The sequence below is a fragment of the Astatotilapia calliptera genome, chromosome 12 (assembly GCF_964374335.1).
Source record: "Astatotilapia calliptera chromosome 12, fAstCal68.1, whole genome shotgun sequence".
NCBI classification, from domain to species: domain Eukaryota; kingdom Metazoa; phylum Chordata; class Actinopteri; order Cichliformes; family Cichlidae; genus Astatotilapia; species Astatotilapia calliptera.
Window position 1 is genome coordinate 12,385,404 of NC_137433.1, and position 16,313 is coordinate 12,401,716.

At 42.9% G+C, this 16,313-nt stretch overlaps 1 protein-coding gene across 6 annotated transcripts in view; it reads left to right on the forward strand.

The window, feature by feature from the left end:
- cabin1 (calcineurin binding protein 1) overlaps window positions 1-13,589 on the forward strand; it is a 37,495-nt gene extending 23,906 nt beyond the window's left edge. For 4 of the 6 annotated variants that reach the window (XM_080308911.1, XM_080308913.1, XM_080308915.1 and 1 more), the window contains 8 exons: window positions 1,544-1,707; window positions 1,794-1,890; window positions 2,000-2,686; window positions 5,242-5,316; window positions 8,960-9,221; window positions 11,400-11,561; window positions 11,691-11,893; window positions 11,976-13,589. In XM_080308911.1, coding sequence (XP_080165037.1) covers window positions 1,544-1,707; window positions 1,794-1,890; window positions 2,000-2,686; window positions 5,242-5,316; window positions 8,960-9,221; window positions 11,400-11,561; window positions 11,691-11,893; window positions 11,976-12,119 — 1,794 coding nt within the window. In that variant the 3' untranslated portion in view covers window positions 12,120-13,589. The remainder of the gene's footprint in view (window positions 1-1,543; window positions 1,708-1,793; window positions 1,891-1,999; window positions 2,687-5,241; window positions 5,317-8,959; window positions 9,222-11,399; window positions 11,562-11,690; window positions 11,894-11,975) is intronic. The other 2 variants (XM_080308912.1, XM_080308914.1) reach the window with 1 other exon arrangement.
- The last annotated feature ends 2,724 nt before the right edge of the window (window positions 13,590-16,313 follow it).

The following is a 16,313-nucleotide window of genomic DNA, read 5'->3' on the forward strand; positions in this document are numbered from 1 at the left end:
CCACGTCTGGGCTTAAGCTCCAGATATCAAGCAGTGTTCATATTTTCTGCAGCAAAAAGGGGGAAAAAAGATGCTTAAAATTATTGCAGTTAAAGTCTTACAAATCTGCTTTAGATGCTGTGCTGCTTCATAATCTGTGTAAACCCATGGCTCTGCTTCCCTAAACAGATTTGCTGAGGTTGGATGCTACTGTAAAGAACAACTCTTCTCCATGAAATGTTGGAGGCTTATTGAAAGGTTAAAAACCTTCCCAAGCCTGGCCTGATTGCGTCGCATGACATCATAAATAAATCTTCTTGTCTTTGTGCAGACATTTGAGCAATGTTCGTGGGATTTCTTTCCTGACCTCTGTTTTTTTGGGGTTTTTTTTAATTATCATCACAAAAGTTGCTTAAAAAACAGTACAAAAAGATTCCTATGTACAACAAAAATACTAACAGAAATTAGGAATGCTTAAAAACAACATGTATCAGGTTTTCTGGGATTCATTTGCATTTCATTTAATTTTCTAGGTTAAAAGGCTCTAGGTGCATCTTCAAGCATGGATTTTGTTTTGATAGGTTTATCTCTCCTGCTTTGTTCCTCTCCGGTGGATTTGAAAATGTCATCTGACAATCTGGAGCGGTCTGTTAGGAGGAGCGCCATGCTCCCCATGCCTCCAGCAGCTGATAGAGCCATCTCATTTGTTTTTGTTCCATCCTGATATGGTCATCTTTATTTGTCTCTCTCTCACACACACACACACACACACACACACACACACACACACACACACACACAGAGTCTGTAACTGTACTATGTGCCATGTGCTTTGCGACTGAAGCCTGTGTGCTGCCTAGGCCACCATCTGCACTCGCATCAGTAGCTTCAGAGTGCAGATCCTCTCCTCAGTTTACCTGCTGAGTGGACATGTGCTCACTGAAAAGGTGGAGTGCTCCATTTAAAAAAACAAAAAAGAAGGGGGGGGAAGAGGACGTTGTTTGTTGGCAGCTAGTCTGTTGGTCTGTTTCATTGCTTGGACAGAACTGAGCACTAATGAGACTGCCCATCATGTGCACCCAGAGAGAAAGCCCCCCTCTCTCTTAATATCTCCTACATGGCAAGCTAGACCGCTAGATCTCTCCTGCAGCCTTTCCATCCCCTCATTAGGGCTTTCTTCTTTGAAAGCCATGTGTTTCAGTCACATTAATTTTTCTTGCTTTCCCCACTACCTTCTTTCCTTTCAGCTTTTCCACATGTCCCCGTTAATTGTTTCCGTTGTGTCATGCCCTCCACATGCCTCTGAGAACTTAGAATAGCAGCAGAGAGCATTTATAAAAACACAAACTTTCAGAATTTTACAAATTGGACTTTTGGAATATTGAGCGGTAACTTTTGTTTGAGCTGCTGGAGATCATTTGGCTTCACTGGGAAGTTTGAAATACTCTTGGGTAACTGCACTGTCTCTTTTGACTGTTCCTACTCCAACTGCTAGCAACAATGATGAGTAAAATAGTCAAACCTAACTGTGCATTTTCCTTTGTTTTCTCCTTGTCTTGTCCAGGGCATCTGGCGTATTCCAGTAGATGAGATTGATCGCCCGGGTAGTTTTGCATCTCATATGAACCGATCCATTGTCCTCTTGCTGGAGGTGCTGTCTCAGCTCAAGGATCACGATACTCTGCTGAAAGTCTCTTTTATGCTGCAGAGAACCCCTGACCAGGGAAAGTAAGCACCACGTTCTGTGTGATGATGTTAATTCTGTCATATGTCTTTTATTCGTTCCATGACATCTCTATTCCTTCTTTCTGAAGGAAGTATTTACGGGATGTTGATCGCCAGGTTTTGGCCAAGAGAGCATTTTTCCTAACTGTAAAAGTCCTGGAGGACAATCTGAACAGTCTCACTGGGGTAAGACTACTACAGCCCACTGTGCACATGCACGGCCGAGAGCCACTCAGTGTTTTACACATCTGGCATGCACCCACTTCATGTTTTGACAGGTTCTGTTCTTTTTCAGGTGTCTGAGCAGCTTCAGAAAGCGCCTGCGCCCTCCATGGGGGAGATGACCACAACAGACACATCCAACAAGCCCAGTTCAGATGACAGCAAACACACCGTGCCTAAGAAGCCTGGACTCACAGAGGGCGCCTGTGCTACTGATCCAGGTCCAAGAGAAGCCTCCCAGGCGCAACTCACCCCATCACCACTACCGTCAATAGATAAAGGGAGTAAGGTTCAGGAGGGCTACCCTGGGAAGGCAGAGACTCCTGGGAATGAGGGGCATAAAGCAGGGCCTGCAGAACCCATGGACCTGGACATCTGCCACTGGAGGAAACCCTCTAATGCCACAGATTCTCAGGGCACCCAAACACAGGCTGAGACCTCAGTGAGTGGCACTGAGCCTCAGCAGAAAGTCACTGACATCAGCCGGACACCAGAACTTTCCCTGGAGGAGCTAAGTATCAGTTCCAGACAGCAGCAGCTTCAAGCCTCAGCACCCAAAATCACCGTGGCAGCGAGTGGGACTGATCAGGGGTTACTACGAAAGCCAAACAGGAAGAGGAAACTTCTAGAGGATGTAGAGTCTGGAAAAACCCTCCTGCTTGATGCCTACAGAGTGTGGCAACAAGGCCAGAAAGTCATGACCTACGACCTGGGGCGCATTGAAAAGATAATGTCAGAGACTTATATGCTCATAAAACAGGTAAACCTCTTGCAGATGTGCCACACCACATGTCTTCACTGTGCACATATAGGTAACATTATTGTTGCAATAACCGCACTGCATTTTTTTTTTATGATATTTTGCAAAGTCATACATTCTTAATGAGAATCCTCCTAAAATAATTTGGACTCGGGAAACCCCTTTTCTAACTGAATTAGTAACAGTACTCCTATTGACAATCAGGGACTTTCCCACTTTGAGTTTTCGAGCTCTGCAGCAAATACAGCTCAAGGTGCGGTTGTTTTTACTCTGAGTAACCCAAATTCAACCTCGGTGTGTCCCGTCCTTTTGCTGTTATTTCTAAAATAGATTGCTGACTCTAAATGTAGTTTGGTATTTTTAAATAGGAATAGCCATATTTTCTCTCTTTCGCTTGTCTCTCTCTCTCTCTCATGATATATATATCCACCTCTAAAGCATGCAAAAACCACTTTGGCTCAGTCACTGCTGATTTAAAGATACAGTGAAATTTATCACTACATTTCACTTTATGAATTCCTGTGATTGGCCTCTTAACTTTTCACATTGATATATATTGATATCAGGTTCTGCACTGAAAAGCAAATTGTTTTCTCATGTCAGCCCCGGCTAGTTTTTGCCATCAAAGTATAATTGATAATGAAAGATTGTTTTTACACTGCCAGCACAACTGATGCAAAGTGTGCCGTGACAAAGTGCATACACAGAAATGGAAACTTTGTAGGATATTTCTAGAAACAGAAAGCTTCTTTTAATGAATTATGTTAAGATAGTTAAAATAGAATAGCCATGTGGTTTCCATTGGAAAAATATAAACTTTGAAAATACAGCAAGAATGAGATAAAAAATTGAATGGAGTGGTTTACTGTCTGCATCGTTTGCTTGGTTTTTCTGGGCGCTTAGCTTTGCAGCAAGATTCTTTTTCCTGTGCTTTTTAAGAAACAGCTTAGAGAATAATTTTCTCAGAGCCGTACCTAAAAGCCAGAGCCAGGCGCAACATGTTTCCTGTCACCAAATCACGCAATTAATAAGCCTGGACATTTTCCAAAGCCATCTTGTGGTTGTGTACCTACTTACACAAACTGCAAATGCTTTGTTTTCTCTTTTCTTTTTTCCCCCCCAAAACACACCTGCACATGGTTATATTTTAAATCTGTACCTTTTGATTTTTTTTTTCATTTTTGTTTATGTCAGCAGTGCTGCATATCACACTCAAGACATTTTTCAGTCTCTAACCTCTCTGCTGAGGTGTTAAAACAAAAACCCACTAAGTGTGTATGTAGATTGAGCATTTCCTGCCATCAAAGTATTTCAGCTTGACGAGTAGAGAATACTGGTTGCTCATTACTACCTCAAAAAAGATCCTCAAATGCGCATCATCATGTGAACATTGCGTTGGTTCAGAATTTGTTCAAATGCTCAATTGTTTACAAACACTGTCTGTTAATGATGCCATTACAGTTCTCTAGAAAGTGGCGTTGGTCCTCCATACCTGTCAGATATTTTTTGGGCTTTTTTGTGGGTTTTTTTATTGGGGGGGGGGAGTTTGCAAGGGATTTTTGAGAAGTTCTAACTGGCAAATAAGCATGCACACACATGCATCCTTGTGTGTTTGTGGGGAGGAAGTTCAACAAGTAAAGAGTTTGCAGAGAGCTACAGATGAAAGCAGAGGGCTGTCCTCTGTGACATGTTGAAGCTTGACTCAATCTGTTTCTACAATAAGCAGTTTGAAAACTCGATTGAGGATGCTGTAAATTCCCTCCCTTTGGGGGTCCCTGAATTGCTGCAGACAGCGAACGTCGCTGTAAACATGCTCACGCAGCTGTTAAAGCTGCCACAGACAAAAATTCGATAGAGGAAAAATAAAGTCCCCCTAAATATTTGTCCTCTCACAGGCCTTACGCCCACTCCTCTGGGTGGAAGTTGTATGCTTAACTCATACAGACAACTATGTCTCGCAGTCACGGAGGACCTTTAACACATGCCTATAAACTGGAAAACATTTGGACAACAAAGACCTGTGATTGCCTAAATTCTCCAATCGGGGTTTAATTTTCTAAAACCTGAAAACAATCAGTGGTAGATTCTAGATCTTTCTCAGAGTACTTGAGTTACAATATGCTGAAAGGTTATTATCCAATTTGTGTCCCCGAAGATGCCAAAACCTGGCTGCCTACTCCAGCTTCGAGTGTGCGGTGTTGTTCTCTAGCTAAGCTTGCCAACTCCCACACATCCACCAGCTGAACTACGCCTTTCTTTACTTGTGCTAATGATCAGATGCGAAAGCTGAGGAGAGAAAAAATCGTGCTGGCTCAGAATCAGATTAAGTTGTTGTCGGTTTGGCGTTGGTGTATGAGGATTAATTAACACTGTATGTTTCTCAGGACAGGTCACTTCAGAAATCTGATGAATTTGTGGTGCTATAATCATTGCTTCTGTATTTATACTGCACGGAAACGTATGTGAACAAGTTGACATCGTGGAATCTGATTATCTGTAGATACACTGCGTTCCTCTGCTCGAAAATCCTTATTCTGCCTTTTCTCCTGTCTCAGGTTGATGAGGATGTGGCTCTGGACCAGGCTGTGAAGTTCTGTCAGATACAGTTGGCCACTTCTGCCCAAAGACAGGTAAACCTTTGTAACTCAGCATGTTCATCTGCCACCTTTCTGCTACACCCACACCTTCACATTTTCCCTCATCCTTGTGGTGTAGCTCCCTGTAGCACGTGCTTAACTATGGGTCTATTCCTTCATTATAAAAGATGATGCAAAAAATTAAGATCCTGGGATGTGTGTTGCATAGCAAAACACAAATTTTAAGGTTTTGTTTCAAAACAAATTAACAGGACACCAGAAATGTCTTATAAACTACAATCGTCTAGCTCACCCATCTGGCGAATCCAGGAAGTTTAATTCTAGTGTTACATGTCTGCTGATTTAGCTCATAATAGCACTTGTTATAATATACGTTCTGTGTTATGTGTGGGGTTAAGTGTGCAGCATCTGTAGTAAAATGTGCTAAAGTGATGACTAACTTGGTAATTCCCAGACTTCAAGTCTAACCTGCTCCTGCCTGCCAGTGCTAAATATAGCCCAAAGCGTGGTGTGAATGCTCCCTGTTGTCCCTTCAGCCTCACTCAGTCGCTGCCAAACTTGTCATCATTTTCAGCGTGACACTGATATTCAGGTTGTTTATTTGCACAGGCAATATGCATATGATGTCTTTCATTTTTTAAGATAAAGTGAAAGAAATGAGTAAATACTTAGTATTTGTGTAATCGCAGACAATCAGCTAGTGCCTAAGCACGTTATCTCAGTTTTGTCTCCAGTACACGGATTCCTCATCGAATCATTACTTGCTCTGCCTCACTCTGGTTCAGTGTCTCTCTCCCCCCCCCCCCCCCCCTCTCATCCCTCCTCCTGCCCACACAGTCATCAAGGGTCTCTCTGCCCACATCCTGTTGTCACGGTGATGTTCCCTGAACTTCAGGCTCATGTGTACCACAGTTGTAAGCAAAATAAATCTGTGTTTTTTTTTTTCCCCAGTTCAGTGATCGCACCATCTTATTTTCTGCATGATTCCTTTTGTTCATCTTGGTCTTTTTATTCGTTTGTCTACTTTCCACGCGACGCTTGACTCATAGATGATTGCAGAGAGCTGGAAGACGCCATGTGTAAAAACTACAGTTGTTAATTAGTAGCAGTAAATTATATTTTTGTTTTTATCTACATGTATTTAATTTCACATTATTTTGTTTATCTTCTTTTTACCTTAAAGAGGCTAATTATAATGTGCATAAAGAAGTGAATTCCTTATTTAACTTATACTGGGCCTTTGTGCAGCCACCTCAGTTCACCATCTGTCTTTAACTAGGGATCCTCTCCCTTTAAGACCAATGTCCCTTTAAGACATTTTTATTTCTGATTTGCTGCACTTTATAAACAGCATGCCACAGAAATTCAATTTCGCTGACATCACACAGAGCCAGGAGTAGAAAAAACGCTGTAAAGAGCCTTTAGCTCACTTCGGGGACTGTATGCTGACTTATGTATTTCAGTTTAGAATAATTTAAATGTGAGAAAATTGAAATGATGTCTAAATAATGCCATTATTACGGTTGCAGAAGCCTAAACCCAGATGCATCCACACTCAAAAAGAATTTAAATTTGACCACTTTATTTCATCATGATCATTTATATTGGATGACTAATACTTAACAGCTCATACATGGATTCTTAACAAGACACAGTCATGCCGCCTGACTGCCAGAGCCAAAGGAAAATCACCAGCATTGTAATTTATTTTTTTAACCACCTTCTCAGATTTTTTCCCATATAAGCTAATACAGACGTATTGCCTTTACTATGTGCATAGTCATCTGCCCAAAGGCCCATTGTGAGCCAGGAAAATCAGTGGATTACTCTGATAGGTGGCCTGTATGCACTGGTGAGTGTCCTTGCATGCCCAGGATGTGACAAACGGAGGGTGCTTTTCTACATCAAAGCTCATTCTGTAGTCTTATCTAACTGCTGTTAATGTGTAATTATTGTGGCACCAATACCTGTCGTGGTTTGCATTTGCTTACATTTGTATGTGGTGGGTAATGTAGATCGTAGCTTGAGGAATTTTTTTTTTTTCCCTGTCGCTTGCAGATTCACACATTTCCTTCAAGCCCCCACAAATAGAGGGGGAGGGAGAGGGAGTCCTTTGAGTGCTGAGCTGGAAAATCAGCTGTGTTGTCCTCTGTCTTGTTTTCACTGGAGGAGTCCATACAATTTGCTGTCAACTGGTGAATGTGAACTGAGGGGCTATACAAAAGCCCAGGATAAGTTAAATAAGGATAACACTGAATTGGTGGAGGTATTTTATTAAAAACACTCCTGTATTTGAGCTGGAACATTATGGGTTTACTTCAGTAAATACGTTTTGTTTGCTTCACAGTGAAATGCCAGTATTGCTTCATTTTTGGAGGGCAGTTTAATGGAAAAAGTTTGTTTCCTCTGTGTTGGAAAGATCTGCCGCGGCTCTAATCTGATCGACAGCCCGATCTGTGATGACAGAGAACAGTCTTTCGGTTCATTGTTGGACCTCGACCACACGGGAACGCTCAACCCTGAATACTGGCTTCATGCTACGTGCTGCAATCTAATGTTTTTCTAAGCGCACAGTCCAGCTGACTTGTTGGTGTCTCTATTGGGGATGTTTAATTCATGAGATATGAATCATCAAAGCCGGCTACGGAGCTGCTGCTTGCTTTAAGCTACTGTGCTGCTCTGCGTTGGGCTGGAGGATCTTTTGCTCTCCAAGCTTTGGGAAGGCTACTCTGCTTGTTTAATTTTGCCTGTTCTCTGCTGTGTGAATCCCATGGGAAGCTTCACTGCACGCAGCTGTGAAGCCGAGCACAATTTGACTTCATCTCCCTGCAGACACCCAGGGAGAACTGGGACGAGAGCTCTGTTATTGCCAAATTTTCTTGAGCTAACGTACTATATCTGTCAAAGGCCACTTGTCATGACAGAATATATACTATGACCCTAGATGTCTTAACAGAGCTGTAGCAGATGCAGTTTAGCTTTGACAGATTCTTTTGCAAGTATGAAGTCATATTTGCCTCTTTTCCATCCCTGCATAATTAATGCTGTACATGTCGGTGTAGCCTTCTAGTCAATATGAAATGAATTCATTCCTGAATGTCTCACATTTTGGCTCGGTTTGCACAATAGACCGAGCATCTTGTGTGTCATGTGCTTAGAAAAGCTGTTTTTCATCCAACTTTTTATCCATTTAGATATAAAAACTAGAGGAGAAGGTGTATTCATTCCTTTTAACTGTGCTCCTCTGTGTTGCCATGACAGCGGCTGTGGGAGCAGGGCGGCTGTTGTCATAGGTTGTTTGTGCAGCTCTTGTGTTTATAAGTGGTCCTCAAAAGGACATCCACCAAAGTGGCTCAGATCTGAGCTCACCATAACCCAACACACAGTCCAGCGGGCAAGTGCTGCCAGCCCGTGAAACCCCGAGGAGCGGCATCGAAACTCTGTAAAGGATTCATTACTTGTTGTGTGAAAGAGGCAAAACTAGCACGGCTGATGTGTGTTTGAAAAGTGCAGAAATATCGACTCTGCTTCTCTGAGTCTCGCAGCAGTTCTGTCTCAAGGGGAGAGGATGTACAGTACTCAGAAGTCTGCCGGTGCAGGGGGTGGTTAGCCAAGGTCAGTCACACCTCCTCATGAATGCTGCTTTGTCTTTTTTTTTTTTTTTTTCTGTCTTCAGCAGGCTTCGAGCGATGCCCCGACCACACCTAAGTACACAAAGGAGCAACGAGACCTCTTCTTCCCCGCCTCCCTACCGACGCCCGTCCTGGTCAGCCACTCCACCTGCCACCCGCTGTCCACCCAGGACAGCCAAGCCAAGGTGGTGTACGAGCCCCTGAGCAAGCTGCCCAGACCTCAGACCTCAAGCTTCCACGATCAGCCACAGCACAGGAGAGGAGCCAGCCACTCTTCTGCAGCCATGGCCTTCCTGCCACAGACAGGTACAGCGGCCTCCTCCCACACACATCAAATGTTGCGACGTCCTCTGATTCTGCAGACAAAAATCAATGCAGTTTTGCCATTAAATTCTGCTGCTTTAAGTGGAGCTCCAGTTTCTAATGATACTACAGTGTCCATGTGACCAGCAGAGGGCGCCTGTGGGTTTCAGCAGCTCAGTTACATAACAGCAAGCTCTGGCCTGGTTATGTTTTGCCTTTTGGGTTTTGTCAGTCCACCAACAAGAGTTTGAGAAATTCACATCCTCCAGATTGTGACTCTGTGTGCCTACGTGAGCTCCTCGAAGGCTTTGGCTTAATCACCGCAGATCTCATAATGAATATTCAGCTTATCTCGTGTTTGCTATCAAAACATGTCATTCTTTCCTCTTTAGGTTTTTAGGATGAGTAGAACTGACATTTCTAAAGGCTGAGAGCTTGAATCTGTAGTATGCAAATTCAGTGTGTGAACCTTTTCTTTATGGTCAGTAGATTTAGCATCAGTTAGTTAGAATAATCATTTGACGACATTTGACGACGGTCATGATGTTGTTGACGAAGTTTTGGGTTTTTTTTGTTTTCTTTTGCCTTTCTTACCTGTTTCTACTCTTAAGACACAGAAAGGTAGTTTAAACGAACCTTTTATTTTCAAGGGGCAAGCTCCCTCAGGGTTACTACACAGGTAGAATAACAGACATGGATACATAGAAAATGAATACACATAGGGATGTTTAAGTTGCATTGACAGACATGAATGAAACATTTGATCATTCATTAGCTGTTAACCAGGCGGTAGTGAAGGAGGCTGCCAGTCAGTCACAGGAAAGACCATTATTCACACTCACATTCACACCTGCAGGCAGCTTAGAACCAGTGAATCTTTCATGTGTGTCTGTGTACAGAGAAGAAAACACATGTGGCCAAACCAACTCACAGTAGGAGTTATATTTTCTTAACCATGAACGCAATAACGGAAATATAAAAAGACAAAGGCAACTTGCAGTTTAGTAGTTTTTTAGGGTTTTTTATGTTTGACTAATAAAGCTGCATTAAGTCTCAGAATACCGGGTATTACACTTCTACCACCATCACAGATTTCAGATCAGGGTTCTTTGTGTGTCTCGTCTCTCTGTCATGCCTGGCATTTTGATGAACATTGCTTCCCATCATTGTCCAACCATTTGCAGCAGACAGCTGCCCCTCCCTGAACCTGCTTCTACAGGAGGTCTCTTCCTGTTCTTCCCCACAGAGAATTAGAAATTGTCCTTGAAGTACAAATATCTCTTGCCGTGACACACTGGTGATTATTATTATTACTTATTGAATTGCATTCATCATTCATTTAGCGAGAGCGTAACCAGGAGCTGCATATTATGAAGTTGTATAGCTTCATGTCCATTTCCTAAACTTGCATGACCTTTGAAGTCTGAAAACACATGCAAAAGTGTGTTTGCATGTGCGTGCAAACACACACTGGTCGGTATGAAGCAGCACTGCACTGATGTGTGTTATGTAACGGTTTCCTAGGCAACATTATGGGTGAAGACTGAAAACGTATTAGATAATTTTTGTTTTCATATTTGTGTCCGTGTCTGAGCTGCAGGGGGAATTTTTGCAGTTAGTGTTAGCAGCAGTGTTCCTGCATTCATTACAAATGCTTGTCTAATGAATGAGGCTGTGAGGTCCCAATCAAAGGGAAACTTGTTACTGTCAATTGTCTGCTAATAAATGCCAAATATAAGGAGATTTATTACGAAATAATCCCCTCATTCATCGGCGACCTGTAAACAATCAGTCGCTTGTGAGTGTTCCTGATGACTTTCATGGGACCCCTAGTCAAAAACACATTTCTCTGCGTGTGCGTGCGTGTGTGTGTGTGTGCGCGTGTGTGTGCGTGCGCAGCCTCTAGTCGTGCTAAAGAAGGAAAGCAGAGAGGAAGTGAAATGGTACGCAACGCAACTTTAAATCAAAAGCACTGGAAACCATTCTGAAAAGAAATGTTTCTTGTCAGTGTCCAAATGATTTGCTATAAAAGCTGACATTTTACAATTTGCTGCAATATTTATTCTTTTTATACACTGATTTATTTGTTTTGTTTTGTAAATTGAAAGCACAGTTTTTGCGCACTTGCAAAGTTTTTTGTTGGGTCGAATCGATCCCTAACATGTTATTTGTTGCTCGCAGAGGAGCGGGAGGAGCCTGCAGAGGGACTTTTGTACCGACAGCAGGAGTCGCACCTTTGCCAGCAGATGAAACTCGCCACTGTGTCCCAGCAGGGGCAGGAATCAGCAGCAGGCTGGTTTCAGGGGGAAACTGCCACATGTAGCACAATACAACCTTGCCCAGGTCATTACCTAAGAATCAAAGTGTCTTACAAAAACATGCGTAGATTGGATTCAACAGATAATGCACATAACAGCACCGTTAGTGACTGTGCACGCCTTCTTTCTTTTTCTTCCACGCTCTTTCTCTCAGACCAGCAGCAGTATGCCAGCAATGACCAGTCGAAGCTTCCAGACCCCAGCCGAATCCGCTCCCGAGTCCCGCCCAACATGCCAAAGCTTTTCATCCCTTCCACCGTTACCAAGTTCCCGCCAGAAATCACAGTAACGCCTCCGACCCCCACGCTTCTCTCCCCCAAAGGCAGCATCTCAGAGGAAACCAAACAGAGACTTAAGGTAAGCACTCTCAATTACCACGCATACGGCTCTCTGTTGTCCCAGCACTCAACAGTGACCCCTGCTGTCTGCTCCTGTACAGAACGTCATCCTGTCGTCCCAGTCCGCAGCCACAGTCAAAAAGGACACTCTGACCCAGCCGGCACTGGAGGTGCAGGAGACATCCAGCCAGGAGTCGTCTCTGGAGAGTGAGTCGGACGAGGAGGACGACTACATGGACATCTGAGCCTCGGAAGGCCTCTGAACTCATGACACATCCAGGCCTGACTTTGCCAAACTCCACTTCCTCCAATTCTTAAAAGCAACAACAAAAAAAACAGGATGTTCATACCTCTGCAGCTGTCTGTGTTGATGCTCTTGTCCCCTCACGTGCATTGCAAAACAAAAACAAAAAACCCCGCACTCCCACTACAGTATTCTCATCGGCTGTCATGTCGCAGTGTTGCTCTGGTGATGATGTATATGACAGACAATGATGGCTTTCGTCTCACAGCATGTCTGTAATGTGCCATTTATGCATATCACTCTTTAGCTTTTTGAGCTCTCCTGTGACAACTTGGGGAAAAAGGAAAAAAAAAATCAGCCTTTAAAGCAAGCCAGTCCCGTGTTTATGCATCTTCTCGTATGTTGTGTGCTAACTATATCGCCAAGCTGCAGCTTTCCAGTTGTCTCACGAGCCCATCGAACTGAGGCGCCTCGGTCTGGATGGGCGCTCAGCAGCATGCACCTGCTGTCCTCCACTCTGATAGTTTACTTGGGCATGAGATGTTCATCTCCAGGACACAATGCATTGCTACACGAAATATTTCAAAGGACACAAGAACAATCGGCTGCGTTTGATGTTCGCCCGTGGAGACAACGAGCCACGCGGCCTCATGACATGTAGCAGGTTGAAAATGTTTACACTTAACATTCGGGATGTTTTTCAGTTTGCACTTAACTTTGCGCTATTTTTGTACTCACTGTATTCCTTGTACTATTTTTTTTCTTTCTTTCCTTTCATGTGCATTTGTAGCTAAGAGGAACAGTTCTTACCAGGATGGACCTCCATGTCACCAGCATTGATCTGTATTCATATGGGAAGGGGTTATTGGAAATTAGCTTTTTTTTTTTTTTTTTGGTACGTATCAAAATCCAAGTATCTTTCTGACATGTTTTGGCTTTCAGCGGTCAACTCTTAAGCTCGAGAAGCACTTTTCGTGATCTTTCCCGATCTTTGGCGCGTCCCGAGGAGGACTCTCTAATCCCGATGCCTTTCCATTGAAACCATTTTGGTAAATTTGTCACAATCTAGCTTAACTCAGAGGAAGACAACAGAATGTTTTTTAAAGATTGTTTTGTTTTCTATACAAGATGTTAAAGAAAGTTATTTACTGATTATGTTTCTTGAAAGTTGTCTAAAACATAATTTTTCAAAGAAAGCGTACAAGTGAATAATTGTAAACTATCACCCTTGATAAAAGAAGAAACGTTTTGTATTTTATTTCACGATTATTTTTTGGTGTAAGATAGTTTTTCTATTGTTCTGCCGAGCTTCTGGGAATGTAACGCGGCTAAAGAGGGCGAGCGGGTCAAAGGCTTGAGCTCGAGCTTCGCCCAGCTCCCCTCTGGTGCAGGCTGCTGAAGTGGAACTGTTCTCTGTGTCTGGACTGAATGCATTATAGATGTCAAACCAAAAATATATTTGAGAAACACACGATCTGCACTGTGTGTGCTGTTTGTTATCAGGTGCAATGTGTGCATCAAATTAGATGGTTTGTTTGGGGAAACCAGCTGTAACTTACAAGAGTCGTGGATGCAGACTGATATGGTGCGGATGGAGATTCTCATCATACAGTGTAAGTACTTACATGCTGTTGCTTGACTTCACTTGATTGCTGAAAAAGTTGTGACGTCAGAAATGTTGGGATGCTGTGTAAAATGTAAATAAAAGCTGAATGGAATTAATTTTTAAAATTAATTTTTTTTGTAATTTGCCAGCACCCTGGGGGAGACGGTAGCATGTTGACCGCTCTGTTGCATCACCTGTTCTTTTGTTCTTTTAACACTGCTGACATATTTTCCAACTTTTGCATCATAATGTTTCAGGCTTCAGAGCATCCTTTGTTCTATCTTTAATTTCTTAAGGCACCAAATGTTTTCACTGGCTGACTGGTCTAGTCTGCAGACAGCCCAGTTTAGCACTCAAGCATGCTGCTGTGACATGTGCAGACTGTGCTTTGGCGTTGGCTTGCTGAAATAAACGATGATTTCCCTGAAAGCAGTCTGCATAATAGAATGTGTCACTCCTAGTCTTGTAAATATTAATGCCTTCTCAAACCTGCTGCTTACGTTCAAGTTTTACCCACATGAACTCTGAGCAGTGAACTCCCCACGTTTACCTCTGAAAGACTCGGCCTGTCTTATGTTCTTTTTATACCCAATCATGTTACTAATTAACCTTATTCATTCTGAGATGCTTTTTCAGGTGATTTCTCAGTGTTAACTCTTGATGTGTTTTCTTTATAATATAAACAGTTTTATTTCTTTTTTTATCATATGCCTTTTGCATTTTACACAGCACCCCAACATTTTTTGAAACTGTACGTTAGTTTTATTTCCAAGTATAAACACTCATTGTCCACTATGTTACCTACACCTTGCTAGTACTGGTTTGGACCTTCATGGCACAGATTCAACAAGATGCTGGAATCCTTCCTCAGAGTTTGGTTCATATTAACATCCCAGATGTTTTCTGTCGAGTTAATATTTAGTGTCTGTGGAGACCATTGGAGTACACGACAACTCATTGTCATGTTCAAGAAACCAGCTCGAAATGATCCGAGCTTTGTGACATGGTGTGCTATCCTCTTAGACGATGGGTGCACTGTGGTCATAAAGGGATGGATATGGTCAGCAGCAATAGGATGTGGGGTTTCAGCGGCATGTCAGTTGGTACTAAGGGCTCAAAACTGTGCTAACAAAATTTCCTCCACATCATCACGCCACCAGCAGCAGCCTGAGTCACTGACACAAGGCAGGATGGATCCATGCTTTCATGTTGTTTACACCACATTTTGACCCTGCGCACTGAAGCTGCAGCAGATATTAAGACTCGTAAGAGCAGGCAGCGTTTTTCCAGCCTACTGTTGCCCGGTTTCAGTGAGCCCCAGCGAACTGTAGCCTCAGTTTTCTGTTCTAAGCTGACAGGAGTGGCACCTGTTGCGCTCCTGTGCTGCTGTAGCACATCTGCTTCAAGGTTTAACATGCATTCAGAGATGCTCTTCTACCTTCAATGTAACAAGTGGTTATTTGAGTTGCTGTTGCCTCACTGCTCAAAGCATTCTCCTCAGACCTCTGACATCATCAAGGCATCTTTCTCCCTAAAAACTGACGATTCTCTGTAAACTCTACAGATGGTTGGGTGTTAAAATCCCAGCAGATTTTCTGGCAACAACAACAACTATGCCACATTCAAAGTCACTTAAATCACCTTTCATCCTCATTCTGATGCTCAGTTTGAGCTTCAGCGGGTCATCTTGACCACATTCACTTGCTGCTATGTGAGTAGCTGATTAGATATTGGTGCGAGCAAGCTGCTGTACCTAATGAAATGGCATATGAGTGTCCTTTTAATAATACATTTACAATAGATTACATAAGCATTTATTATTCATGTCAGACAAAGTAACACATTTAGCAAACTGTATTGTAACAAAGTCACGTTTAAGCAATCTGACAACTATGAGTGCAGTTTGAGGCTGTTGCTCTAATGTTGAGTCAACTCTCTGTTTAGTCAGAGGAAAGCACCATAGAAGTGTTAAGACACCTTACAAACAACTCTCATTGGACAGTATAAATGTCCCACACTTAAAGAAAGCACAAACCTTTGGGGGGCACACATGGTGACTTGGATTTCCCACTATTTCCCGTTGTCTGCATTTTATTTTCTGTTGTGATCAAATAACTTAAAACCAAAAACTCCCAAAACTCATTTCAGGACAGCTGAAATTGTGTTCTTTTCATCTTGTGCAATGTCACACATCTGCCTTAAGGAGATTCACAACTGGGGCACTGTGCACCTCCTAAGACTCAGCTCTGGTGAAGATGGATTTCTCCTCTTTGAGTCCTTCTGCTGGTGGTGGAGCTGCACAGCCTCTGAACTCCTGCAGCCATCTGACCACACTGACTGCGGTCAAAGGGCTTGTGCACAGTGGTGTGAAATCTCTGACACAAGGGAAGCCATTAGTCTTCATTAGCAACTTCCAGGAGTTTCTTATGAAGTGCTGTGAAGTTGTCATTTGCCCTCTTTGCCAGGCAAGCTAGATGTGAGATTTGTTTTCTTATGTGGTGGACCAAATGTGAGGTCCCCCAGCCCCAAGTTTGTGTAGATGAGATCACGGCCACTCTGCATTTAGGACAGGGATGTCAGAGGGGGCAT